Source organism: Penicillium bovifimosum (assembly GCF_028826915.1).
Source record: "Penicillium bovifimosum strain IBT 22155 chromosome Unknown utg000006l_segment0_segment0, whole genome shotgun sequence".
Lineage (NCBI taxonomy): Eukaryota > Fungi > Ascomycota > Eurotiomycetes > Eurotiales > Aspergillaceae > Penicillium > Penicillium bovifimosum.
Window position 1 is genome coordinate 3,137,214 of NW_026622715.1, and position 26,446 is coordinate 3,163,659.

General features: G+C 50.6%; 13 protein-coding genes across 13 annotated transcripts; 7 read left to right on the forward strand and 6 right to left on the reverse strand.

The window, feature by feature from the left end:
- Positions 1-220: 220 nt before the first annotated feature.
- Positions 221-628, reverse strand: N7515_008836 (uncharacterized protein; the record flags this gene model as incomplete). The annotated part of the gene is made up of 1 exon (XM_056669580.1): positions 221-628. One exon carries the CDS (start codon positions 626-628, stop codon positions 221-223), a length of 408 nt encoding a protein of 135 aa, XP_056519410.1.
- An 801-nt stretch (positions 629-1,429) lies between these two features.
- Positions 1,430-3,088, forward strand: N7515_008837 (pH-signaling protein PalC; the record flags this gene model as incomplete). The annotated part of the gene is made up of 1 exon (XM_056669581.1): positions 1,430-3,088. One exon carries the CDS (start codon positions 1,430-1,432, stop codon positions 3,086-3,088), a length of 1,659 nt encoding a protein of 552 aa, XP_056519411.1.
- Positions 3,089-3,600: 512 nt separating this feature from the next.
- On the reverse strand, positions 3,601-4,092 carry N7515_008838 (putative NADH-ubiquinone oxidoreductase 12 kda subunit; the record flags this gene model as incomplete). The annotated part of the gene is made up of 2 exons (XM_056669582.1): positions 3,601-3,686; positions 3,867-4,092. The coding sequence occupies 2 exons, from the start codon at positions 4,090-4,092 to the stop codon at positions 3,601-3,603; spliced, it is 312 nt and encodes a 103-aa protein (XP_056519412.1).
- Positions 4,093-4,654: 562 nt separating this feature from the next.
- N7515_008839 (uncharacterized protein) lies at positions 4,655-4,930 on the forward strand (the record flags this gene model as incomplete). The annotated part of the gene is made up of 1 exon (XM_056669583.1): positions 4,655-4,930. One exon carries the CDS (start codon positions 4,655-4,657, stop codon positions 4,928-4,930), a length of 276 nt encoding a protein of 91 aa, XP_056519413.1.
- A 1,327-nt stretch (positions 4,931-6,257) lies between these two features.
- N7515_008840 (putative alpha-1,6-mannosyltransferase subunit) lies at positions 6,258-7,777 on the reverse strand (the record flags this gene model as incomplete). Its single annotated transcript, XM_056669584.1, has 2 exons — positions 6,258-7,198; positions 7,252-7,777. Coding segments are annotated over 2 exons (1,467 nt in total), but the record flags the coding sequence as incomplete, so codon positions are not given.
- Positions 7,778-8,333: 556 nt separating this feature from the next.
- N7515_008841 (CAMK family serine/threonine-protein kinase) lies at positions 8,334-11,530 on the reverse strand (the record flags this gene model as incomplete). The annotated part of the gene is made up of 3 exons (XM_056669585.1): positions 8,334-10,137; positions 10,190-10,590; positions 10,643-11,530. The coding sequence occupies 3 exons, from the start codon at positions 11,528-11,530 to the stop codon at positions 8,334-8,336; spliced, it is 3,093 nt and encodes a 1,030-aa protein (XP_056519415.1).
- Positions 11,531-14,029: 2,499 nt separating this feature from the next.
- On the forward strand, positions 14,030-15,040 carry N7515_008842 (uncharacterized protein; the record flags this gene model as incomplete). The annotated part of the gene is made up of 2 exons (XM_056669586.1): positions 14,030-14,222; positions 14,277-15,040. The coding sequence occupies 2 exons, from the start codon at positions 14,030-14,032 to the stop codon at positions 15,038-15,040; spliced, it is 957 nt and encodes a 318-aa protein (XP_056519416.1).
- Positions 15,041-15,292: 252 nt separating this feature from the next.
- Positions 15,293-16,008, forward strand: N7515_008843 (uncharacterized protein; the record flags this gene model as incomplete). The annotated part of the gene is made up of 6 exons (XM_056669587.1): positions 15,293-15,369; positions 15,425-15,431; positions 15,499-15,531; positions 15,589-15,711; positions 15,750-15,855; positions 15,908-16,008. Coding segments are annotated over 6 exons (447 nt in total), but the record flags the coding sequence as incomplete, so codon positions are not given.
- An 852-nt stretch (positions 16,009-16,860) lies between these two features.
- On the forward strand, positions 16,861-17,258 carry N7515_008844 (Con-6 family protein; the record flags this gene model as incomplete). Its single annotated transcript, XM_056669588.1, has 3 exons — positions 16,861-16,904; positions 16,972-17,121; positions 17,177-17,258. 3 exons carry the CDS (start codon positions 16,861-16,863, stop codon positions 17,256-17,258), a joined length of 276 nt encoding a protein of 91 aa, XP_056519418.1.
- A 552-nt stretch (positions 17,259-17,810) lies between these two features.
- On the reverse strand, positions 17,811-19,104 carry N7515_008845 (threonine aldolase GLY1; the record flags this gene model as incomplete). Its single annotated transcript, XM_056669589.1, has 3 exons — positions 17,811-17,917; positions 17,980-18,933; positions 18,984-19,104. The coding sequence occupies 3 exons, from the start codon at positions 19,102-19,104 to the stop codon at positions 17,811-17,813; spliced, it is 1,182 nt and encodes a 393-aa protein (XP_056519419.1).
- Positions 19,105-19,499: 395 nt separating this feature from the next.
- N7515_008846 (uncharacterized protein) lies at positions 19,500-21,219 on the forward strand (the record flags this gene model as incomplete). Its single annotated transcript, XM_056669590.1, has 2 exons — positions 19,500-19,780; positions 19,833-21,219. The coding sequence occupies 2 exons, from the start codon at positions 19,500-19,502 to the stop codon at positions 21,217-21,219; spliced, it is 1,668 nt and encodes a 555-aa protein (XP_056519420.1).
- Positions 21,220-21,579: 360 nt separating this feature from the next.
- On the reverse strand, positions 21,580-22,559 carry N7515_008847 (M50 family metallopeptidase; the record flags this gene model as incomplete). The annotated part of the gene is made up of 4 exons (XM_056669591.1): positions 21,580-21,789; positions 21,849-21,893; positions 21,955-22,317; positions 22,374-22,559. 4 exons carry the CDS (start codon positions 22,557-22,559, stop codon positions 21,580-21,582), a joined length of 804 nt encoding a protein of 267 aa, XP_056519421.1.
- Positions 22,560-23,989: 1,430 nt separating this feature from the next.
- Positions 23,990-26,129, forward strand: N7515_008848 (uncharacterized protein; the record flags this gene model as incomplete). Its single annotated transcript, XM_056669592.1, has 9 exons — positions 23,990-24,218; positions 24,267-24,506; positions 24,561-24,656; positions 24,711-24,786; positions 24,867-25,053; positions 25,118-25,386; positions 25,442-25,578; positions 25,672-25,924; positions 25,985-26,129. The coding sequence occupies 9 exons, from the start codon at positions 23,990-23,992 to the stop codon at positions 26,127-26,129; spliced, it is 1,632 nt and encodes a 543-aa protein (XP_056519422.1).
- Between the last annotated feature and the right edge of the window lie 317 nt (positions 26,130-26,446).

Below are 26,446 nucleotides of genomic sequence, written 5' to 3' on the forward strand. Positions count from 1 at the left end.
CAGGTGAGTAGCTAATAAGCTTTGCCTTGCGCATTATGGAGGCTTCGGGCAGCCGCAGGCCCGCAGGATTTACTGGAGGGTCTTTGGTGTTGTCAATATTCTGTTGAAAAGTACTTAAAGTAGTAGACTAGGTATAAATTGCACCGTCGACATATTTACGACGGGATATTTCAATAGACCAAGCGTAGTTTAAGTCAGATCGAACTCCAGGCAAGTCACGTCAGATATACCACTCTGTTGACTGAGCATCACGCAGAGCGTCTTTAAGAATATCCACCGCGTCACGTTCAAGCTCTTCTTCATCCTCCCAGTCAAAAAGGTCATCGTCAACCTCGTAGGTCGTTCCATAACTCTGCAAAGTGACAATGGCCTCGGGGACGCACAGCCTGAGCGTCATGCAGAATCGTTGGAACAGAGCATGGCCGGCAAGCCAGTTGCGAGGCTTGCGCTCGTCGATGGCTGCCTGGATGGCGAGATGGTGGCATAGCATGTCGAGATTCTCAATTACTTCGTGGCGCCGCCAGGCTTTGAAGGTTAGGATCTCGATCTGTGTTTCCACGATGCGAACTATATTAGCGTATTCGGCTTCTAGGATGGGATCAAGGTGGTGGTAGAGAGTTGGTGGCATTGCTACTGGTGTTGTATTGGTTAAATTGCTGTTCTGTGGGAGTCTGAGCAGGTGCGATAAGATGCTGAGAAGTCAAGGTTGGTAGAGAAGCAAGGGTCTATATGGCAAAGAACTGGGGAGTATCATACATACGTGTGTAGATATATGGGATCGTGGATAACTAAGGTCGTCTGAGAAAGTCTCATGGAAGGCTCAGACTGTGATGTTAGAGAGACAGTAGAAGTAGTTTATCCTGGTCATAGACTCATAGGCCATGAAGTCTCCATGAAACTGTATGAAACAGGTGTCCTTGTGTTGGCTTCTCTATGCTCAACTGGCTGAGACAGTCCTGGGGGTGGGCGTTGTAGGGGCTGTAGGTTTCAAGAATGTCGAGGGAGTTCAAGCTGAGTCTTGGCTAAGCGCTTGGAAGGTAAAGAAATCACTTTGTGTTTCTACTTTCTGGGTCTTTGTCTACCTAGACTATTTTCCACCAGCGGGCAGGTTCCATGGCGAAGAATCAATGGATGCTCGTCAATACCGGGCTATAGCCCTACCTTAGGCATCGGGCTCCGTCAGGTAGGCTCCTAGCAAAACAACCTCCCGGTTGACACGGAATCCAACAATTTGGAATCTTTCCGGTGAATTGGAAAGAATCAGAATCAAGCTCAAACCATTGAAACCAACATCTCCAATTCTCCATCAAATACATCCAGTCAAAATGAGGAAATCAAGTGAACTCCGTAGTCCGTACCTGATCAGTGATCTTGGCGACATCAGCCCATCCGATCCCGAGTCTCCTCCCTTCTCCAACTCCCCACGCCAATGAACATGGTCTACGCATTTACCCTCCCAACCACATCACCTCTCTCATTCCAATCATTTATCACATCCTCCACACACTCTTCCCTCCCCCAATCAGCCTCAACAGCCCGCCATGCTCTCCGCCTCGCATTGAAGGCTCATAAACGCCTACCCCGCCCCCGCCAGGATGCCCACCTACCAACCGTGCTAGCCGCTTTGAACGATTACATACCATATTTATTCGCAATCTCGCGCGGATTGAATGGCCGCTCAGTTCATACGGATACATATTCCACGCCACAAGATGGATATACAACAGGAGGACCGAATCTCCGCACCGAAGAAGTCGACATCACAAGTCATGCGGAGCTTGAATCAGCATGGAGAAATACACTATCTTCATCAGGCGGCCTCAGCATAGCAACCGAGGGCCTCCGGACGCGTAACGGGCGAGTTTCTGGCCGAGGCATCCACTTTGAACTGGGATTTACCCTCACGACGCTGGGGTATGTGTTGAGCAGAATGGCTCGCGCAGAAGTTCTTGCTTCTCTATATGCATCGTCTACACCGACTGCTGAGGAGCGCACTGCTGCGATGCAGACCGCAACACGGTATCTACTACAAGCCAGCTCGGTGCATAACCTGCTCGCCTCGTCGCCCTCACTCACCGCTGCGGTGTCGCCCGCACCGGAGCTTGATCCTGCTACGCAATCGGCACTGGCGTCTCTTGCGCTGGCGGAGGCTACACTCTTAGCTGTGCTTAAAGATGACGCGTATGTTGCGGCGTGCATCCAGTCGCGCAATCCAAATGATACAGAGTGGATGGTTCATGCGCCGGAGATCCCCAAAGTGCGCGCTTTGCTTTTCGCGAGATTGTGTGTTCGTGCCGCTGAGTACGCCGAACAGGCGGCTGCGGGTCTAGGTGCTGTTGGATCTACGTCTAATCGTGCAGGCCGTGTCGATGACGATTTGGTCCGCTATACTGGAGTTTTGGCGCGCGTTGCTCGGGGACGAGCTTGTCGCTTTTTCGGCGTAGACGCTGAGCTATCAGGCAGAGTTGGTGAAGGTATTGCCTGGCTACGAGCTGCACGTACACCCCTTGGGCTACGCGGAGCAGGGCCCTCTCGGGATGAAGGCGCTGGTTCGGGTAGCTCTGCGAAGGGCGGCCTGTCCCGCTTGAAACGAGAGTGGACAGAACGTCGTGAGGACCGGCGAGTAGCTAAGGATGCTGGTGGTAGTCGGAGCGAAAAAGGACCATTGGATGCGGGGGATGACGCAGGCCGGTGTGAGGAAGGGCGAGTGATCGCGATGCTGGAGACGAAATGGGAGAAGATGAATGACACGGTGAGTTCAAATTCGATATTCTCTTGCGATCGCATGAGGTTTGAGATTGCACGGTTTATTGACTCAATCCAGATAAACACGCAGATCATTCCGCCATCTGCTCCTTTATTGTCTAACCTGCCCTCTGGCCGAGATATTCACTCCCCGCCAGCACCATATCAGCCCCCATCTCTCGATGAGGATCAGCTCATGCGAATGCGTGCTCCGCCGGATGAGAGAAACGATGTGCAATTCGGTGGTTCCGATAGCGAGGACGAGGCAGTTCAATCTGATCACCGTGGACCTCCTGGTGGCTTCCCGGACCGAAGTGCGACTGCCTCGAGCGTCTATTATTGAGTGATACCCAGGAGATACTGCTATATATTGCTATATACTGCCATATGAAACCAATCATCGCACTATGTTCGATGTCTAAGCTTTTACTTGGTACTGTACCCCTGGCAGAAGTGCAATGGCTAGAGTATAGCTGCAACGTATGACCGACGTCGGTCAATCTTCTGACTACCTACGTTCCTCCAAATGAAACCACCAACCAGGTTTGCAGCAAGTACACAGTAGGTAAAAAGGAAGATTGATCAAACAAAGTGATATCTATATGTACAGTACAAAAGCACAAAGCACAAAGCGGGTAACCTCCAGACCCTCTTCTGCTATCTTTTCCTCTCCCTGAAAACCAGACTCTGTTCGGTGGCTGTGAAAGAAAACTTGAGACCAGTCCGAAACACAGTCACAAAGTACCATCCAAGCTCAACTACCTCGAGATTCAAGATTCTTCAGTCCGTAGCCATTGACACCCGCAAACCGAGGTCGCGCAACACAAATCGCATAGAAGCAAAAACACGACCCGCTTATGCAGACTCTCCACCAAAGCGGTTCTTCTCCTGTCCGAGGTATCCCTTAACCTTACGCTCCTTAATGAGCTCGAAGTACTTCTCTGTAAGCACAGTCAGCACAATCCATAACAACCTCGTAAGTCCCCTGGTCCTTTCAAACATAATCACAGCATTGTCCTCCACAGACCAAACCCAGTATGTATTTTAGGGTACAGCTCCGCAAACCATGGAAAGGAAGAGAAACGAAAGAGAAACGAAAGAGAAACGAAAGAGAAACGAACCTCGGAAAACACCACACTTCTCAAGGTGATTCACGCCCTCGCGCGCATAGCACTTGCCGAGCTCTTCACCAACAAGACGAGCCATCATGCTGCGCACCCATTGTTCGCGAATGATAGCGTCGCGGGCGTTGTGGACGGCGACGTTGTCTTCGAAGTCGACGCCTTCGTAGGTCGGGGGCACGGTGGGCTTTTTGGCCAGGAAGGCGGCGGACTCGGCGGTTGGCATTTTTGGATTGGGTTTGAGGTGGATGGAGGGTGGATGGCGAGTAAGTGCTTGTTGAGGCACGGGACAATGACTGCAATGGGGTTGGTTGAGGAGGGTTGACGATTGAGGACTGCTTGATGCGGTGGTTTGGGTCGTTGATCTTGATGGTGGATTAGATGGGTTGTGATTGGATGGAAGTGTGGGCGGTCGGAAGATGGAGTAAGGAGGGTGGGAAGGACCTTTTGTGCAGATTTGACTAAGGATATGGTCACGTGGATGTATACATTCCCAAAGCGGAAGGTTGTGAGTTATATACTGGTTGCGTTTTATTGTACCCGCGCTATACCATATTAGGACGTCACCTGATTTTCAGATGTACCCCGTATTTTAAATGGTAATCTGGCGTTTTATTTTCTTAGTAATCCCCATAACTAACTAAGTTACATGGGTTCTCAACGGTCCGTTTCAGTCGTCTCACCCTGGGTCGTCTTGTCCGTTCTTCTCCTCTTTGGCTTGGGCGCCCGTCGTGATCTTCTTGGCCCTTCATCCTCTGAAGCATCCCCCATGACCCAGCCGGCTGCAGATGCCTGAGATACCTGAGATACCTGAGATGCCTGAGATGCCTGAGATGCCTGAGATGCCTGAGATGCCTGAGATGCCTGAGATGCCTGAGATGCCTGAGATGCCTGAGATGCCTGAGATGCCTGAGATGCCTGAGATGCCTGAGATGCCTGAGATGCCTGAGATGCTGCCCGTGATGCCGCCCGCAATGCCTCGGATTGTCGGTTATCAGCTATCATCTGCTGTTCAACGATCTCAAATCGAGATCGTAAGCGCCGGGTTGAGCGCTGGGAGATAGCCTGCCGCGCGGATGAGGCTGGAGGGCGGCCTCGGGTAACAGCCTTAATGGGGTTCAGCACCTGAGATGCTGGAATAACCTGAGTCGATGGCTGAATCAATGGCTGAGTTGGTGTTGCACCTAGAAGGTGCCAATGGGAGTGGAAATCAGCCACTGAGAGGCTTAGACCCCTCTGGGCGTGCATACAGGGGATTCCTGTTGTGCGAACGGCCAACCCACTATGTACATTCTTCACGAACTCGGGGTTCCCTCCGATCTCTCTCGGACATGGCGTTGTCATATTTGGTGGCAGCCAGATGTATCGCCTTCTCCGAGATCTTCTGCCCAACCGGTCGGAGGAATCCATGAATGACACCTTGTCTTCGTGTCATTTGAACCCGAATTGTGCTCTTGATAGCTTGGTTATGCCGTTTGATTGTACTTGCGAATGAATCAGCCACTAACAGTCAATCAGCATTTGATGCCTGGAGGGCTCGCTTTAATGCTGAATGGGCGCCTTCCACCCGAGATGTTGACAGCTGATTTGAATGGAAATAAGTCTTCGTGTGGAACCGGAGAAAGGCCTCGGGGACCTGACTTATCCATTCATCATGTACATATCGTAGGATATCCCCGTAATCTGCCTCATACAGATCTCGGAAGCATTGCCAACGTAGTTCATGCTCCTCCTCCGAATGTGCTAAAAACACAAGATCAAGCTGAGTTTTGATAGTTTCCCACCGTTCATTGACCTCATCTCTGTGTTGCTGAGATGTAGGGGACCGGCCAGGTTGTTCAGCGGAAACAGCCTTATTAATCCGAGGGCGAAAACGCCCTCGGATCTTTTTGATTACATGCCAATGTGATGATGGTTAGTTAGTTAGTTAACGTTACGAAAATTTGTTTACTAACTTAGGGCATTACTAAGAAATTCAAACGCCAGATTACCATTTAGAATACGGGGTACATCTGAAAATCTCGTGACGTCCTAATATGGTATAGCGCGGGTACAAAAAAACGCAACCTATATACTGCGTAGCTCCTGCTTGGTTGGCTTCACTTGTTAAATTGACTCAATTACATGGAAGATTCCGAGGTCAGTGGACACATAATACAAGAACATCTTATTCTCCGGTGAAATCATATTTTCAGAGATCGTGGGCCATAAAAAGAGAAATACCAGACGCCCGATCGAGATAATGCGAATACTAAAGACATATACAGCAAAAAATTGCAACCCGAACCCTCTCCGTGATGTAAGTTTCAGTGACTCAAGTAATCTGTTCCAAGGTGATGTTGTGGAGAGCCATAATAGACATGAAAAGCAAAGCGAAGAAAAAACGCATTCTCAACCCTTGACCATGTCTGAGACATAATCGTAAACATCAGCGAACGCGTCCTGCAGTCTCCGCCAACGTGACCGACTCATCCACTTGGTTAGCTCGCGATAATAGTATATCTCAGACCAACAATCTCGGCCATACATGCAGCCAGCCATGTTGACGATGAAGTCGTGCGCTTTCTGCTGGTAGTGAATATTTGGATTATCTCCGTCGCCGCATGCGCCTGGCGGGAAGGCATTGATCCTGCGCTGTGGCAAAAGCCCGACGCTGCTGCGAACCCAAGGTTGGCTCTGATAGATATATTCAAAAGCATCCTGTTCCTTGTGCTCCCACTCCATGTGCTTCTGCTCGTACATAACGGGATCCCACCAAGCATCAAGCAGGCGATCGGTCCACAGGGATCGCCGTACGAAGAATGATCCGAGATTAAAGCCAGCGCAGTCCTGCGATAGAAGCATGTTCAAGCTGTCTGGGTTCCCGTCGCCCTCGGGGGATCGACCTAGTTCGTCGAGCCAGAACTCCGGCAATGGATGGGTGATGTTGAGAGGGTTATAAGTGTTGATATCGCGATAGACATGTGCATTGAGGTCATTGAAGAGATGATGTTGTAGTGATGTGTCGTATTCCATAATCCAGGTGTTTATGTCAAGCCACCAAAACCACTCGGCCTCAGGGTATTTGCGCATGGCCTCGCGGATCACGTCGCCCTTCTCCCAGCCTTCACGCCATTCGTGAGAATACCGCTTCTTAGCCAGCAGATTGGCTAGTTCCAGCTCGTAGCCCCATTTCTCGGCATATTTCCTTTTGTTCCAGATACTGTTGCGTTCAATTGCCCATTCGCGTGCACCCTTCCACTCCATGACGCCGCCTTCCACATTAGATCCGAGGATGATGACGAACTTGCGCCCGCCGCCTATGGTTGACCGTCGATATGCCTGGACAATTGCTGGAATATTCGTTAGCCTATAACGCCAAAAGGACCGTGTAGAAACCACTTACTCGCCCAGAAAAACAGATATCCAATCCATATCGCAAACAGCAGCAGAACCAGCCGAAACCGACTTCGACGGACTGCAAATCCTAGTCTCCCCGGCAAACCATGTCCCCCACCTGTAGATCTCCATTGGCGGCCATAATGATCCTTGTCGACGTATTCGTGCCCAGAAAGTCTTCGGAAGCTGGGCAAATGAGCCGAAATCTTATGTCGCTGGCGAGAAAAGAAGCCGCTGTTCCGTGTCGTAAATGATGGATACCCACGCACTTCGTTGCTTTTCGCTTGCGCAGCAGCCCACGAAATGCCGCCTGGGTTGCCTGGTGTTAATGATCCGGCGCGTGGCGATGCGGTGCCGCTCCCCGGAACAAGCCCTGGACTGGACCACCCCCGCCCCGGTGGGGAGAGGGTGATCGCGACAAGGTCATGGGGATGATTGGCGCGGCAGTGAAGGTGGGGGTTCCTGGAGAGAGACCGTGTAATCTGGTGGATGCCGCAAGGAACAGTGGAGCGAAGGGGGTGGAATGGATTTGCCTGTGAGGTCAGAGTGACCAGCTTGAAACGTAAGGAGTGGGAAGATGGAAGGAGATGACTTGGATCTTAGAGAGATCTTAAAGAGAGAAAACACCAAATGTCATGTTAGATATCATCTCCCCGGATCGAGTCGTGACCCATCAGTGAGATTTGAAGGTTGTAGGGCCGAATGCGGCACGTCTGTGCTGATGCTACCTTCCCTGTGCTTTGTGTACGCTTTATGTACGGGAAAGGGCGACTCAAGCTGGATTTGATGTGTCATGTGAATATCGAGAGCTGATCATTTCACATATCTCATACCCTGCAGTCCTTAACCCCTTTGTTACTTCGTATAGTTAATGCTGTACGGACTGCGGAGTATAGTCTAGATCGGAACTAATTATGAGTTTACCCAATTAGGATGATCCTACGGAGCCACCATCGGCTCCACTTTTCGATATCTACAGCCACGGTGAGCCACTGCATGCGGACAAAGACCTTTGTTGAAGTAACGATGAAATTCTCAACATATCAACCAATCTAGTCGCACAGAAGATTACTAGTGCCAATCTCATAGCTAATGCGGATCCTTACATTGTGACCGAGTCGGCATTCGGTTTGCCGTTCCTTCGGTCTTGGCCATAAGCGCCTGTCGCACCACAAACCCGGCTTCGTGCGTGGGTCGAGGCTGGGCGCTCTCGCCGTGGGTGAAGTCACATTGGAACTTGAGGAACTTGGTTCGCTCTTTATTTTGGTACACGGTGATAACGTCACCCGTATAGAGCTTCCCGAACTGTAAAGCCTCGGGGCCCTCCGCGGTTATGGAGCCACGGCGCAGGAGAGTATCGTTGACCCAGATCCCGAGACGCGCTTTTGTGGACAGAATTGCCATTACGCCGGGGATGTCGAACCAATTTTCGCCCGCCGCAATCTTCGCCTCAATCCCTGGAGCCCAGAACGTGACTTCGAGAGCATAGGCGGGGATTCTTGTGTCCATACGATCGCCATGCTTGACCGTCGCTAATGGCCCTCGGCCCCAGGAGGTGAGTCGATCTTCGAGATATATGGTCAGGTCGAAGATTGAGCCGGGGAGAGATTTCAATTTTCCATATCTCTTCGCTGGTTTGGCAAATCCGAGATGCGATGGTGTGGAGGGGATGGAAGGGGAGTTGAGCCGGTGGACAATCGGGTCTGAAGAGTCTGATTCTTCACTACGGAGTTGATCCAGAATGGCTTGCCCTGTGTGAGCGTCCAGGGTTGTGGCAAAGTCGACATCGTATTGTGATTTGGAAGGACGAGGCTGGTCGTTGGGCGTAGGGTCACGACGATCTGAGTGGCCACTATTCTCGCTGGAAGCCTCACTGGCGGTGTCGGGGAGTGCAAGGTCAATTCGACGCGTGAATCTCGCTTTGGGCGTGGGCTCTTGGGGGCTCGAAACGGATTGTTCGTCAGGGCTGGAAGTGGGCGGAACAGAATCCCTGTTGACCGTACTAGTTCGCTGTGGGTCCTTGCTGCGTCCAGGACTGGTCTGCCGAAGGGTCGATCGGTTAACCACGCCACCCTTGGGTTGGAGAATTGGGTGCAAAGAATTCATGTTGAGTTGCCCAACGAGTCTCTCCGCGCCCATCAAACTAGGCGCGGTGCCACCGAAGGGTACTGCCGGGAGGGAAATGATCGATTCATTCGGATCATCGGTCATCAACGACTCACCAGAAGAGCCTAGGTCGGCGTTCATTTCATCGGCGTCGTATGAATCCATGTCGCCAAGTGCGTGGGAGCTCCGCAAGGCTGAGGCAGAAACCTCGCCAAACAAACGCCTGGCATGGTTGTCCACAGCGGCCTGGCTGTCTTGAAAGCTCTCGATGTTCGGAAGGCTGGGATAGTGTATGTCCGCGGGCAAGTACTCGATTCGCTGCTTTTTGAAGACTGCCTCACTGCTACCGCCACTTTCCCCCTCGGCATGGGGAGCGTACTCAAGATTATCCGCAATTGACAGTTGTGAAGCATCTAGCTCGTCCTCGGCATCCTCGCCAATGACAGAAAGACGCTCTTGGTGGTCGGAAAGCAGATCGTCATCCTCATATTCATCCACATCGGGGACTTCCGCAATCCAAGGATGTTGGAAACACTGCTTTTCGGTTGGCCGATACTGCGGATGAATATCGAGAAGCATGAGGATGAGATCGATGGCATACTCAGACACTCCCACACGACGTAAGGCGTTGAAGTCGGGGCCGCTTGTCATGATTGTCCGAAGCATCGTGGCACCTCGGTCTTCTGCACGCCCTGTAAATGGCGGGACGCCAGACAAGAGATGGTAAAGTACTGCTCCAAGAGACCAGATATCGACAGATTGATCGTACGGGGATGGTTTAGAAGGGCTAATGAAATCAGCGAAAGAACCTTCTCAAGCGGGCATGGGAAAAGACTCACGGGTCTCCAACGCGGCGCCTCTTGCGGAACTCGCGGGGTCGATATTGTTCGTAATCAGGGTACACCTCCGGCGCACAGTAAAGAAGCGTTCCGCAAAAGGTCTTCAAGAATGTCTCTTGCTCCACAACTTTCGACAAGCCAAAGTCGGAAACCTTGATTCTTAGCGGATCTAGTGAGGCGATTAAAATGTTGTCTGGCTTGATATCCCGGTGGGTGATGCGGCGTTTATGCAAATAATGAAGCGCCCGCAATACTTGTCGCGCGATTGTCCTCACCATCTCCTCCGGAATCCTTCCTTGACTTTGTAGGTATGTGGAAAGCTCCCCGCCTGGAACGTACTCCATAATGATGTAGATCCAACGGTCATGCTCGTGGTAATCGATATATTGTACAATGTTCGGCTGCATCGTGTCAATTGGGTCGCCAAGACTCAGAATCAGAAGCAATACGTACATGTCTGAGGTCTTTCATAATTTTCATCTCATTGTCGACCTTGTGATCCAAAATACCGTTTTTCATGAAGCGGCGCCTATCCAGTTCTTTCGCGGCGTAAATGGCACCGTGTTGCTTGGTTGCGATCTTGTAAACTGTAGCAAAAGCACCTTTCCCAATCTGCCCGGTCACATTGTACATTGCACCACCAGACCAATGCATACCATAAGCGTTGGCGGATGACCACGTCAAAGCGGACGGAGTTTGGCCCTGTCTATTTGTCTGCGCCGGGGCATGTGCTTGAACGCGTTCGAAATAACGAAAGAGGTTTTGCTGATATTGGACGGCGAATCCCTCTCGTGATGGAATCCGCACGATGAATCGGACCTCATCGCCATGACTCGCAACGACCTGGATGACAGACCCATTCGTGAGCATTCGACTACTCTCTTTCTGAGCTTTCCGCAGGCGGCAGTTGTCAACGAGGGTACCGTTCGTTGAGGTGTCCTGGAGCATGAGAATGCCATCAACCGTGAGATAAATGCGAAAGTGAGTGTTGGACACTCGTTTCGCTACATCATCCGTAGTCAGGAGAACATCACAACGACCGCGATTGCGACCAAAACAGAAGCCGAGATTCAAGTCATGGACTTTCGACGAGAGCCGCAACGCCACGTCCAACGCTGCCGTGTGAGGTGATGATTCATATTCAAGTATGTCTCTTTGGAGAATATGCTGTGGATGTAGATTTGCAGTCGCACCGACCGCATCATGAGCAGCATGGGAATTTGGATGAAGGATGCATACGATGTCGGCCAAATCTTCATCTTGGACGCCGGAGTTATGCAATCCCATGCGTCGAGGATCAGCACATGGCTGCGTTAGCTCTTGCGTTGGCCCTTCCATCATAGGAAGCACGAATCCAGGTCACAGCAAAGGTGGAATAGAATGAATGAGGACGGAAAACAACTAGGGATACAGATGCGATTTTGTTGGGTATATGTGCTGCTGTGAGGACAGCAAGGGGAATGTGCATGAAAAGGTCATTCAAGTCGTCTACTATTTAGAGGTAGAATATGTCAGCCAGCTTCACGGTATGAAACAGCAACGTGCAGGACAGTAAGATATATACCTTGAGAGATGTAGTACTGGAGCCGGAAAAATCAGATACCCGGCCAAAGCCTAATGCAAGGGAAGAATATGATGCACAGTCGGTCGGCATTTACCGGGTATGTTGGCAGATCAACGGATTTCCATGAACCGTCCGCTCGAGGATCACAATGACTGAAACAGACAGTGGGTAAATGAGACGCGAGCCGTACGCCTTGTGAAGCGGGGTGTCCTTCAGCTCTGTTTAGAGCTAGTGTCGATCAACACAGATTACGACGTTTCCCATGAGATAGAGTCGAAAGTAACCAGCCCCTGGCTCCGGGGAAGAAATGGATCTTAACCTTGACCCTCTCTCACGGGTGTAAATCCGTCGATGGACACCGGGTTGTCGAGATGCTGTTCAACGAGAAGTAACTCGATGGAATTTCCGTATTACGAGTTTGGAACTATGGGAGACACGGTGGTTGAGCAATTTCGGGGCGGCTAAGAGATCTCGGCTAAGAAATAGGTATCTCTGTAGTTGTCCATTTCAACAAGTTAGCAGATGATCTTGTTGAAGTTTGGAAGGTCCATTGTTTTGAGTCTCGACTTCGAGGTTGATTCGCAACTCACACAGATTGAGAGAATCCCTATTCATCTGGCCACGGCGGGTGGAATTTGAAACAGTGCACAGATAAAATGGGGATATCGGACCAGAGAAAAATTGGACTCCTTGGAAGGTCGTCGTCGGAGGAACAAGACCAAGAACGAGCCGCAACAATCGTGACTTGCTACCTCAGGCAACAATCGGTTCCTGAGGCGCCGTCGCGCTAGCTTCTGACTCATCAGGCAACGGGCCTGCTGATTGGCTCGGGCAGATTTAGCGGGGAAGTAACTTTGGAAGAACCTTGGGAAAATCGATCAAGCCAAACCGATCTATGAAAGCATAGCATTCGAAACATTAACATACAGTCCTTTAGATATACTTATACCTCTCGTGAAACCTGATCTAGACTACTAGTAAGTAGCAGTACTAGGTGTGTATTGTGCACATACAAGTTCCAGACTGGCGCTGACTCCGCTCAGCCAGTCAAAGGCACACGTGGTGATCTTAATGACCAAGCTCAGAGACTCGAAGAAGTCCCGAAAGCAAAACAATGATTTTTGATCTGGCTTTCACCGCTTGGTCCGCTTCATTCTACATCTGGACGTGCCTCTTTGGTCCAGCCGGCTGGGTTCCATAACGCATTCTCACAGGTAACCTGTGTTTCATCTCCCTGCATGTAGGAAGCCCAACTTGTTTCAATTAGGGCATGTGCCCAAACTCTGCGAGTAGAAGAGCCCTGCTCTTCTTCAATTCTTGTATATCTTTCTGTTATCTTTAGCTGGTATTGTCGGAGTACAACAAGCATATGGTTGGCGTGTCATAGCACTAATTTGACAATTCAAAGCAACATTGGCAATCTCATCTGTGCTCTCTCAACTTTTCTACTTCGTAGATCATTTTCACGATCCAACACAATTACAGATGGTGACAATTTGATGCAATGGCGGCATATCTTGATGCATCACGAGAAAACCATGAACCAGTCTATGTCACTCAGCCCATTGGTTTCGAATCCCTCACAACCTGACAGCCACGGCGGCATATACTAGTCAGCGCCACTGATGTGGATGGTTCTGCCCTGGTGAAGTTGTGGTCTTCCTTTTGTTGTTGCCCTAATCACTCCGTTTCCTTGGCCACCCTCACACCTACTAGGTTTGTATATCTTGATATCTACTCAACCTATCAATCTATAGATGTTACTGTCCTGGGGACGCCGACGTCGTACTTTCTTGTTACCTTGCCCTGACTAGTTAGGTCGTTGCCATGGCCACACTCACACCTTGTATAGCTTCATCATTACTCAAGTATGTACTAAAACTTCTGTTTTTTGACCTAGTTACTGTTTTTCATGGCATTCACATGAGCAGACTCACATCTAGCTTGTACTTTCATGTTCACATAATATAGATATTCCAACCTGGAAGGTTCCTTCCCTGGCGAAGTCGTAGTTTCCTTGCCCTAACCACTTGTCCATGGCGTTTCCATGGCCACGACCGCACCTGCCTTGGTATAACTTCAGTTTGATGTCGCTTCCTGTTTAGTTGCTCGTTGCCATGGACGGTCCCAAACAATATTTATTTCTCCCATTTCTTCTGACTCTTTGTTTTCTTTTCTCCTTTCTCCTCTCCACTGCCACTGGCTTTCTTCATTTGCTTATAGCATCTGATATTCCCTACGAACCGTTCTTCATAATCATTCTTCATATCATCACGATGTACTTCACCTATCTTCCTCCCCCCGCCGATCTTATCCCCCGCTGCCGCGACGCTCCCCCTCCTGGGAAGTCCTGCCTTGTCAATGTGGATGAGGACCTGGAGGAGCTCCCATCTGACGAGCCATTCGTCCGGAAGTCTGTCCACTTCGCGGATGATGTGGACCTCGTTCAGGTGCGAGTGATTCCAGCCCGTAACCTCCCCCCCACGTTGCTGGCGTGAGAGCACCCCGCTCCTCGGGGGGTAGCTAAAGACAAGTGGCGGAAGGACCTCATCAATTACTCGCCGCATCGGTCAGCCAACAACAATCGGCTCCCCAGCCAAAAGTTGAAATCACCGAAACGCCGAGGACCCAAAGCACGCTCTGCTCGGCCGCACGTGCGATGTCCCGGTCGTTTCGGTGCTGCGTATGCCGCTGAACCCAGTTCTCCCCGGTTCGAACCTTCCTCGGAAGGTTCCCAGGCTACGCCGGCAGCCGATTGTTCCAGTGATGCGGCGACTTCCTTCCGTGGGCAACCACCAGCGACAGCTAAGTGCGGACCACTGCCAGAGACCATCCGTCAGGGCCCAACCATTGAACCTGCCATGGACGGTTCACATGCTGTGGCTTTTGACATGTCGAGATTGACAAGTGCGCTTCCTGAGAGCCACACCTTCGATATGTCAGCGCTGCAGCATGCACTCCCTGATCTGGAGGCTACTGGTAGCGCATTCGACTTGGCTGCGCTGGTGGAAGCCCTGCCCGATCTAGATGGGTCATCCGGTACATTGCCCCTAACGCCTGTACCCAAGTCCTTGGCTGCGCCATCCACAACCAACTCTCCTTCTGAGGCTGGGCATTCACGTGTGGTCGTCCAGACCCATGTCCAGGTTGGGCCCATGGTCCGCGCCTGGTTCAGCCACCTTAGTTGGGCCTTGTTTGTGATGGCGTTCATCTTCCCAAGACTTGCGCCAGCCTTGCCAGCCGTACTTGCGTTCCTTCTCATTGTTGGGGCATGTACCAGATCCTGATAGCCAATTCCAAGGGTCCACTTCCTCGTCCACAAGGTAAGGCATGATTTCAATTCCCTTAGGTTTGTTCCTGTTTTTTGTTGTTTTTTGTTTTTTGTTCTTGTTCCGAGGCTTTTGCCGTTTGCTTTTCCCGGAAAGTTCATAAAACCCCAAAAAATCTGGTTTTTTGTACTTGCTGGCGTTTTGTTTTGTTCTTGTTTCGAGGTTTTTGCCGTTTGCTTTGGGCTTTTGCCCTTTAACTTCTATTTAGGATCGAAGGCGAGCGTTTCTGTCTGTGATCGTGCGGGAGGCAGCAGAACGTGTGGTGGCTTGATTGTGTGGCGACAGGGGTAAGTATCTTTCCTATCTCTGATGATTCTGAGGGCTGACTGGACTGGATTACAGGTGGCTGGTGGGTGTCGCTGCTGCGGGTTGGACCGATTGAACGTCTCTCTCTGTGAACATGCGGAAGGCAACAGAGCGTGGGGAGGCTCAATTGGATGGTGACGGGGGTAAGTATCTTTCCTATATCTGATGCTTCTGTGAGCTGACATGAGAACCAACCGTAGGTGGCTGGTGGGTACCGTCGCGAAACTCGAATCGATCGAACGTCTCTGTTTGTGAACGTGCGGAAGGCAGCAGGACGTGTGGTGGCTCAATTGGATGGTGACTGGGGTAAGTATCTTTCCTATGTCTGATGCTTCTGAGCTGACATGAGAATCACTCGTAGGTGGTTGGTGACCTTTGTCGCCACGACTCCGGTCGAGAAATGTCTCTGTCTGTGAACGTGCGGAAGGCAGCAGGACATGTGGTGGCTCAATTGGTTGGCGACGGGGGTAAGTATCTTTCCTATATCTGTGAGCTGACATGAGAATCTATCATAGGTAGCCGGCAGGTACCGTCGTCACAACTCGAATCGATCGAATGTCTCTGTTTGTGAACGTGCGGAAGGCAGACAGAGTCGTGTGGTGTTTCCCCCAACCATGTGAGTATGACTCCGCTCCTCTGTACATCACTTCGACATGCTGACCACGTAAATCCATTTACGGCGCAGATATGTTCGCTCCATACAGTGCGAGGGAGATGGAGAAGAGAGGGTGAGACTGAAGTGAAAGTATCGACCGGGTACTGATCTACTCAGAGGTACCACCGGACTTACTGTCCGGACAACAGTAATTTGAAGGGGTTCCAATCACACGGAATACACGTATACCAACAGGATAATGGCCATTATATATATATAGTATGCACCAGCTGCGGATGCGAGTTCCCCAAGCGGACCGCCGCTGTGTGAGGGCGTTCGCCTGGCCAGGGACGGTCCTACTCCTACCTCGTAGTGGAAATGTTGTAATTGCAACCTAGATTCGGCTTGGTGGACGCTTAAGACACCCAGGCAGACTCAGGTCGTTCCAATGGCGCTCGCATTGCCTCAGTCTCCGTACACAGACAGCTTCCTACACAGTAGGACGTCTTCCGGTGGCGAGGCTCCATGTACTCGAAGGCCAATCGGTCTGTTTTCAGCCACCCAATTCGACCTTTATCCTTGGTATGGAGAAGAGTGATTGCCAATTCCAAGGGTGGAAATTTTAAAGGACTTTTGCCCTAACGTACAGCCATATGATGGGATGGAGCCTATGGAGGCTATGCCCAGGCTTCGGATCGTAGCACATCATGGTTATATCATAACGGCGAATAAATGGTGGCAGAATATTGTGACGGAGAGATGATATATGTCGACCGACAGGGAATTGGAAAACATTTAAGTACAGTAATTTTGTGTCGGAATCAGACTTGGACTCTTTTAAACAATCACTTACTGAAACGAACCACCTAAAACCAACATGTCGGCAGAAGAGAGAGTCAACGAGATGCGTGGGTACAAAGCGTAAGTTCAATATTTCGAACCACAGAACCTCTCAGGGATATCTAAAGCTTAAGGCTATCTTTCACAGTACCCTGAGCAACCCAAGAGTCTCACAAAAGGCAAAGCAGCATGCACAATCCATGCTTGATGAGCTCGGCGGTGATCAGCCTCGCGAAGATTTGTATCACGGAAGAGATCAAAACAAAGACCCAGTGAGGGTTTCAGCTGGGCTTAAAGCGTGAGTTTGATCTCAAGGAAAAGCTGTTCAATATCTAATTGACCTATCCATGTAGCGCGCAGCATAATCCTCGCGTGACGGAGGGCGGGAAGAAGCACGCTGCCGAAAAGCTGGGGCACTCTGCCCCAGAGGAGTAGATAACTTCCCTGTGATTGCTTCCACGCGATGGATATACTACCTATGGACTATGTCCAGTGGAAGTATAGAAGTGTGGCAATATGTTCACATAGGTATCTGGATGCATGGTATCACATTTATACATAGTTCATGAGCTTCCAATACAGAACTGTATTGCTTCGTGGTCTCCGTAGATTCAGACTGGTCATGACCCCGGAAAAAAACTATTTACATACCATAGGGGTCGCGCCGGGCGTGGTGCGACCTGGCAGCAAATTGCATCGAATTCTCCGCGCGCCAAACCAGAGAATCGCCCATTCAGGAAGTATGAGTAGCTTCCAAGATTCAAGTCCGCAGCATGTCAGTGGAAGAACCCGGCGCTCATCTCGAACGGACTGATAGTGCTAGCAACGTTGACAATGACCCACGTCAGAACAATGAACGGCATAAATTGGATTGGGATGAATGCTGTTGCGATGTCGAAAAAGAGGAAGTTGATTTGCATCAGGATCCACAAGATCATCCACGTCAGCTGTCGGACTATTACCCAGCTTGTGAGAGATACAACGCCGTTATCTGCTACCGTAAGGCTTGCTGGTGTCTTCACTCCGTTTGAAATCACCTTTGAGGGCAGCATCGAACACCTGCTCCAACCGTGAGATGGCCTCGTCCGATACCTCTGTAACGAATCAGACACGGTCCATGTATCATTAGTCCGGGGTGAGTATGGGAACCACTTACGGTAATGTATCACAACGCGACCACCAAGTAATTGGAGCCCTTTCTCTTTCCCAATCTCTGCCAGGTCATTTGGACCCACTCCCGAGGCCTCGAGATCCAACCATACCATATTGGTGTCTACGGGGTGCTCCAGCTTGCCCCCGCGGTTGGTCCATAGATCGGCCACCCGCTTCGCTTTCTCATGAGTAGCAGCGAGCTTTCCGGTCTGGCCATTAGGATCTGTCCCGAAAGTTACGTCAAGGGCAACCCACGCGGCAGCTGCGATCACACCCGTCTGTCGGGCACCGCCACCAATGGACTTGCGGAACCAGCGCGCCTTCTTGATAAAGTCTTTGGACCCGACAATGATACTGCCCATGGGCGCTCCCAATCCCTTCGAGAAGCAAAGACTGACGCTATCAAATAGGCTTGTGTACTCGGGCAAGCTCCCAGCACCGGCGACAACAGCCTCCCATAATCGGGCACCATCCAGGTGAACTTTGATGTCATTAGAGTGGGCCCATTCCACGATGCGCTTTGCCTCGGCGAGTGGCATGATCGTTCCGCCAAGTGTATTTTCCAAGCTGATTAGCTTGGTCGGGCAGTGGTGAATATCATCGTCAAGCACAGCGTGCTTCTTGACATCCTCCAAAGTCAGATAGACCCCGTTTTTCGGCGTGACGGTTTGAACAGTGGCACCAGTCCAGGCGCTTACACCTCCAGCCTCATAACAAATGATATGAGATCGATAATCACACAGCACTGAATGGGGTGGCTGTGCGAGATGCGAGCGAATGGCTACTTGGTTCCCCATTGTACCGGAAAGAACCAACAGACTAGCTTCATGTTTGGTGATTTCGGCGACATGTTCTTGAAACTCATTGGTGACTGGGTCCTCATTGAAGACATCGTCCAGAAGCGTAGTTTGGCAGATAGCTTCGAGCATCAAGGGGGTAGGCTTCGTCATTGTGTCGCCTATATTAGGTTAGTGCAAATTACGCCTGCGTTCTTTATTGACCCCATACTTCTGAGATCAAACTCCGCGGCTCCAGCCCCATGCCAGGAAGTGGTCCAAGTGGACTTGTTGTCGGCATTGTTGACGACCGCCGAGACCATAGCCTTGGCATTGGTTGAAAGCTGTGCCATGGAAAATGGAACAACGGGTGTCAATCCTTGCAATTGGTTTGATCGAAATGTCAAGGAAGAGCGACGAATTGGGAGCAGCAAGCGATTCATGGATTCGTTGAAACTGATCCCATGTCTATTTGGAGAAGATTGGAGAAAGAGGGGGAGCAACACGTGATCCCGTAGTCACTGGGGGCTGGTCATGTGACTTTACCACAGCCAATCAACGTAGTCTGATCATGCTGAGGTAACCTGAGAGGGTTCTTATCGATAACCCAATCAGGATTAGCCCTTCATTGGCCTCGACTGACGACTCAGCACTCTCATTGCCCCAACTTTGGGACCTTATCGATGTGCCTCAGAGGTTGACGCCCTCACACATACAGCTCTCCTCAGCTCAAACTGACCGCGCCAAGATGGACCTGTCCCATCTCACACGTCCTGGCATATTGTGCCAGTGCGCTCGGTGCTCCAGCTCGCTGGCAGCACTGGAGAACGAATGGGGCAAACTGTCTAATGCCTATTCCATCCCGACAGCATGGCTCAGCGTCGACCTCCATCGGATTTCTGTCTCCTCAGAGCGAAAGCAGATTCCTCATACGTCTGATATGACTCTTCTACGTGGTCGTGTCATCCAGGAGGTTTCCTGCAAACTCTGCCAGCAACGAATGGGGGTAATCTGTCCACTCGATAATGGGTACGTGGCTGATCAAGAAGGGCGCCATTTCTTACGGCTAATTCGGTTCTAGAATGAACATCTTGTGGAAGATGTCCAAAGTCGCTTTTAGGGAAATTGTCACCATGCGAACCGTCCAGCCGCTCTTCAAACAGGGAGCCCTCGAACGATTGATTTGTCCCACCCCGAAAGAATCCCCACGAAGAAATCCCGACCATATTCAGGGGAGTGCGCTGGTGCCGGCGGGCCACTCCGATCCCACTACCATGGATCCAACCATGCAAAGACAAATGCTACACCAAGGCAGGAGTATCGATCAGATTTCGAGCTCAGTGAACCACCTCCAAGACACAATGTCAGATCTCAAGCATTCGTTCACGGCACTTCGAATCGAGTTGAACGGGCCAAATCGAATGGCAGGGGAAGGGTCGCTACAAGGGCATGACTTCGACATGTTTGCAACCGTGCTGAAGGAACTCAAGCTTAAGTCTGACGAGATTGAGAAATTGAAATTGGAGATTGAAGCGCTCAAGCTCAAGAATCGGTACATGGGTGTGACGCTGCCGCCACAGCAGGAGCCATTATCGGTCATGAATATGAACGCCGCGCTCCCAGAAGTTCGGAGCCCTGGCTTACTTCAAGCGGGCCGCAAGCGGGCCTGGCCGGACGCTTTCTCAAGTGACCGCAGCCAGGCAATCGCAGACTCATTCGACGAAGATGATATGGCGGATGATATGTCATTCGCAGACCCGACATTATTTTCCTCACGGGTTCCTCTTAACGATCAAGATCAATCCGCCATTACCAATGGGTCAGCTGGCGAGATGGTTAGGTCCGGGGAGTTTCAAGTCTATGCCCCGGAGGCTCTAAATCCTCTCAGGCCACTCCAAAGCGAAACTCACACCTACCAACAAACGATAGCTAAACGCCCACGCCTGGGTACATCTGCGGAAATTGCCCCTCAACCTGCTCCTCCCCAACCCCAACCTGCTCCTCCCCAACCTGCTCCTCCCCAGCCGCAACAACAGCCTGCCCCGCAGCAGGAGCCAGTTCCGCAAAAAAGACGGCCTGGGAGACCAAGGAAGTCAGTCAGCCAAGCCACCAACGCTGTTGCCACACAGTCACCCAGTACTGTCTCTGGCACGCCGGGGAACGTTGGGTCAAACAATCAGCCAAGTGGGTTACGGCGTCGCGCATCTCGTCCCAGTCTGCGTGCACCATCTCCTGCACCAAATGATGAAGGAAACCTTCAGACTCCTTCTGGTTCCAATCTAGGACCAAACAAGAAAAGCAAGCGCAACTCTGGTTCCTTCAATGTGAACCTGATTGGTGACCAGGATAACAGCGGAGACGACATTGCCATGAATGAGAAGCGGAAAGCTAAGGTTGCGGCGCGGGACGTCATGGCCAAGATGGCTTTGCAACACGAGGAGGCTTGGGAGGGTGGCAATCTACAATAGTTCCTTGCACTTATTCTGCAAATCCCTGTTACCCTAACTAGAAGTTATAATCGACACATACTTGTACCAGTATCAGACCTTCCTCCAAGAACTGTCCATAGCCCTCGGCAGTTCAAATAAATTACAATTGCTTCGAACAAATCGTCAGGCATCCAATGTTATCGCCATGTTGCTCAAGTGTGGTAATTCAATTCATGATGATAATAGGCCACGACGTAGCTTGATGTGCAGGATAACTATACATGTAACCAAAGTATTCAAGTCCTGGGCTCTGTGGGTATCTTCCCTAACGCGTTTCCATAACTCATTAAAAGTCAAAAACTTCCGATGGCAGCATCTCAATAATCCCCCCAACATGTTCTAGCGAGTCGGGATGAAGTGCTTGGAATCAGACTGTTGTTCGTCGAACGATTGATGGAATGCTGCGATCCCAGCAATAATGCCAACAGCCATGAAAGCGAGAGAAATGAGAGACCAAATGACACCCCAGCATTGGGATGATCCGCCATACCTTTTCGCAAAAACGCTAGCATCGGAGCTATTTACTTTGCGGAGGATAAGGTCATCACACTAAAGCCAAAGCCGTTAGAGAGAGACCTCCGGTGGGTAAATGTCCATATGATACTTACAATATCCCAGACGCTGTACAAAGCGGACATGACACCGATGAAGAGCTAGAGGCGGAACAATATCAGTACAATCCTGCAAGTTGACAGTCGAACATATGGGACTTACCACGACCCAGCGCAAGGCTTCGCCATGGGCAATGAACCAGCATGCCACCAACAAGCCGACCGAGAGAAGAATAGTCATGATAGTCAACCAGTCTCTCCGCGCCCACCATAGCGTGAGTAGGAAGCAGATACCGAGGACGATACTGGCAACCTTGCTGGCAACAATATTGAACCCGGCAAAGATCAACAAAGCACCGATAATCGATGACCCAAGGTAGCCAGCAGGTAGAGTGACGGCACTGATACCGCCTTGCATATGGGTTACACCACCTTCGTGCGGATCCAGCGAGATAGACTTGACTTTGCCGCCGGTACAGCAGGCAGTAATCGCATGGCCGAACTCATGGAAGGCAATGACCAGCATCTGTCACGACTCACGGGTTAGTAGTGTCGTGGGCTCAATACTGGGGGTGGTTTTACTTTGAAGGGCCATAGTACCCAGCGGACATAGGGTATATTCCATAGTAGGGCGATGACGACCACATAGGCGGCCATCACCCCCAAGGTCACAGCTTGGGTATGGTTGACTGTCAAGCCACGCCGGGCTAGTTGGTGCGGGGCCGTTTCCACCACGCTTCGGGCTAGCGTTGCATATAGGGCTGGCATTGTGGATCGGGGAAGGGAAAGATAGGGAGATTGGAGAAGTTGCAAAATGTCAAACTGGCATCGGATAGCCTCTAGGTGCAAAACAGCTCCGCAAACTAGGCTGAGATTAAAGGAGTTGATCTGTAAAAGATCGTCAGCCACATCACCAAATGGCATGCGGCGTTTCTATAGGGACGCGTGTGGGCTTGGGCCTTGGCGCCTATTTTTAGCGCCCCTTTTAGGCGGAAGGGTTTTGGGGTTACGCAAATCTTTCCTGTTCAGTATCGAGAGTATCAACTTGCACTGTATAAGTATTCCCGCAGAGTCTCAGGGCGAAGAAGAATACATAACAACTTGGGAAGGAGCTCAACAATGCACAGTTGACAGTACAATGTCCAAAAGGAAGGCACGATGGGGCGGTGAAGAGTCAGATGTAAACACACGTCCCTTCCCCTGCCTTGACATGTGATCAGCCCTTCAATCTTCAGCAGTACCGAAGCCCTGCTACTTACTTAAGTTCGTCTTGAATGGACCTAGAAGAGCAAGAATAAGATAGTTTCCATGAGCCAAACACTTTTTACAGCTATGTGGATGCCTCAAGGTGGTGATTCTTCCACGGCAATCACTAGCGACCTACAATCGATGTTGACTTAGCGTGGAACTGGAAGAATGCCACACAGACAAGATGGAAAGGCTGAATGGGACTTCTGATGTCCTTTTCTTAATCCCCCTGGGTCCCTCAAGCCCAGCAATGGATTTCCTCCGTAGGACATTCCTACCTTTTCCTGTCTTCTCTTTGTGATATTGGACATCTGATCAGACGATAGATGGATCCTCGCGTAGCTGTCGATCGACCTGGCTCATAATGTTAGCCTTAGCGGGCAATCGACCTCACAATGTCAATACGTCGAAGTTTCAATAAATGAATGCTCCTGCTACGATCTTCAGGGATGAGACTACCTACAGCCCCTCATTTCGTGTCCATCACCTCATCTTCATGTCCCGTGGCAAAATATTGCGCCATTGGCCATGCCGTTTCGCAACAAGCTTGGAAACACTTGGCCTTTCATGGCGTTCAGAACAGTGCATTTGACTGGTCACAGATTGCCATTTCCGATATCCCGCCCGCAGAAGCCCCGCCCGACCTTGCTTATTTGCACGTTGCAAGCCAAAGCACGCCTGGGCAGAGCAACCTAGAGAGGGAGTCTGCATGCAGATACAACCTGCCACTGAAAGCAATGTTGGTCAAGACGTCGATTCATCGTCGGCTATTTTATCAGATCACACCATTATCGCCAGCTATGAGGCCTCCAGGTGACACCCCTGTCGGCCATCAGATAGGACGGCAGGGCCGGGTTAATCACTAATATATCTACTCATCCTCGCTGGTCAATTAGGTCTGTACAAAATTCCAGCATTGCGTGCATTCTTCAGCACAATCGTCATACATCATGGGTCTCCAATCCTCCATAAACGAGAATACCGAGTCGATACAGGGCAGCGACGATGTCAACATGGGGTACACCACGGAGATTGGTGGGAACACCACCAAAGCAACGTACCAAGACGCATCGGGGGCACCCGTCGAGGTCCATTCACCGCTGGGGTATTCGGTCGGCTGGGTCACTGTCGTTTTCTTGAATTTGAGCAAGATGATCGGGACAGGAGTCTTCTCGACGCGTGCGTACAACCCACGATTTGCTGGCTGGATGTACTGACAGGTAACAGCATCGACCGTCCTCAAAGGTGCTGGCTCCGTCGGTCTCACGTTGTTCTACTGGGTGATTGGATATTTGATGGCGGCCAGCTCTTTGTCCGTTTACATGGAGTTTGCGGCTTGTTTCCCCAGTCGATCTGGTTCGGAGGTCGTGTACTTGGAGCAGTCGTATCCTCGACCGAAGTACTTCTTTCCGACTGTCTTTGCAATGCAGACTGTGCTTTTCTCGTTCAGTAGCAGTAATGCTGTTGGTACGTTTACACATCTGTGGCTTGATCCGGTGACGACTTGCTAATCTGGTCTAGTGTTGGCGCAATATCTTTTCAAACTTGCGGACTCGGACTATACTAATTGGGAAGTAAAGGGAGTGGCAGTGGCTTGTTATAGCGTTGCAGTTCTGGGTAAGATGCCCTGTAGGTGGTTTGTGGGGTATGTTTGCTAATGACACTGCATAGTTCTGGCATTCAATACTAGATGGTCCCTCAGAGTGGCGAATGCCATTGGGCTGGTCAAGCTGGTAACGCTGATTTTGTGAGTCTCCACTGCAATATCCATGGTGACTAGCCGAAGTCATTCAGCGGCGACTCTGACTCGACGCTTGATATAAACAGCATCGCAATAACTGGTTTGGTGGTCCTCGGTGGCCACACCTCGGTCAAAAACCCTACAGCAAACTTCAAGAACGCATTCGAAGGCACCGATACAGCGACAGCATATGGAGCAACAAATGCTTTAACCAAAGTCTGGTTCTCATTCGCGGGCTACGAGAATGCGTTCAATGTCGTCAACGAAGTCAGAGTATGTGCCTCAACCCCACCTACACGCAGCCCTGTAGTTGGGATGTCTGCTGACAAGCACCAAGAACCCTACCAAAACCTTGAAATGGAGTGCGCCACTTTCTTTGGGTGTCACAGCAGCTCTATATTTGCTGGCGAACATTGCCTATTTCAGTGCTGCAAGCAAGGAGGAGATCATTGAGTCCAAGGTCGTCGCCGCCGGTCTATTTTTCGAAAAGGTATTTGGGACTGGTGGTGCTGCCTCAGCATTGAATTTTCTCATCTGTCTGAGCGCATTTGGGAATCTACTCGCAGTCCTCATTGGTCAGTCTCGTATGCTGAGAGAGTGTGGGAGGTGAGTCAATGATTCTGGATTCATTTGAATAGTTCTAATCAGTTGATCGCTACAGACAAGGAGTCCTACCCTTCACTTCATTCTGGACTTCGACAAGACCTTTCGGTACACCACTCGGCCCATATCTGGTGAAATGGGGATTAACAGTGTTGATGATTATTGCGCCACCGGCTGGTGATGCCTTCAACTTCGGTGCGTCCTACCTCGTCTCGTCTGGCAGCTTAGTCCCATTCATCACACCCGAAACTCCATATATTGTGTACTGACCTTTAATTCCGAGAGCAGTTGTGGATCTCGCGGTCTACGCAATGTCCTTCTTCGGCTCGTTGCTGACCATAGGATTGGTGATCACGCGGATTCGTCGCGCACGTCTCAATATCCCAGCGCCAGAGTACCAGGCGTGGCACATCACAGTTGCCTTTGCGATTCTCTCTAACCTGTACATGGTGGTGATGCCGTGGTATCCACCGACCGAGGGAGCTCATGGAGGGGATGTAAGTTTCTGGTATGCGACATATTGCGCCGTCGCTCTCGGCATGTAAGTTATTGTCCGAATGAACTTTATAGTAGTATGAATTACTGACATTGGTCCATTTAGTATCGGTCTGTGTGGAGTTTACTACTTCGTTTGGATCAAGCTTCTGCCGAGAATACAGGGATTCAAGTGGGAGCAGACTATCTTGAAGCTGGACGATGGTGCTACGGCTCATCGGCTTGTCAGAGTGTCGGATAGGGATTCCTGATCTATTCATTATATCGATACCTATATAGTTGTAGCAGGTCCCGTCTAGACCTTGGAGGTGCTGTGCGGATGGGAACATACTAGAACTGTGTTGATATGCAACATACCATATTACCGTGCCCATCGTGTCCTCAAAGAAGGTTATCCGGCAAATGGCCAGAGAGGGAAGAGAAGAAGGTTCAATTCTCTATCGGCGTTGGAGCGCTCTCTACATACCACTACATACATTTGAGGGAATGCCAGAAGAGCCAACAAACAGTCGTGTATGGTAGACAATAGACATTAGGTACAGCAAAAGAACAGCGATCTTTCCGTTTA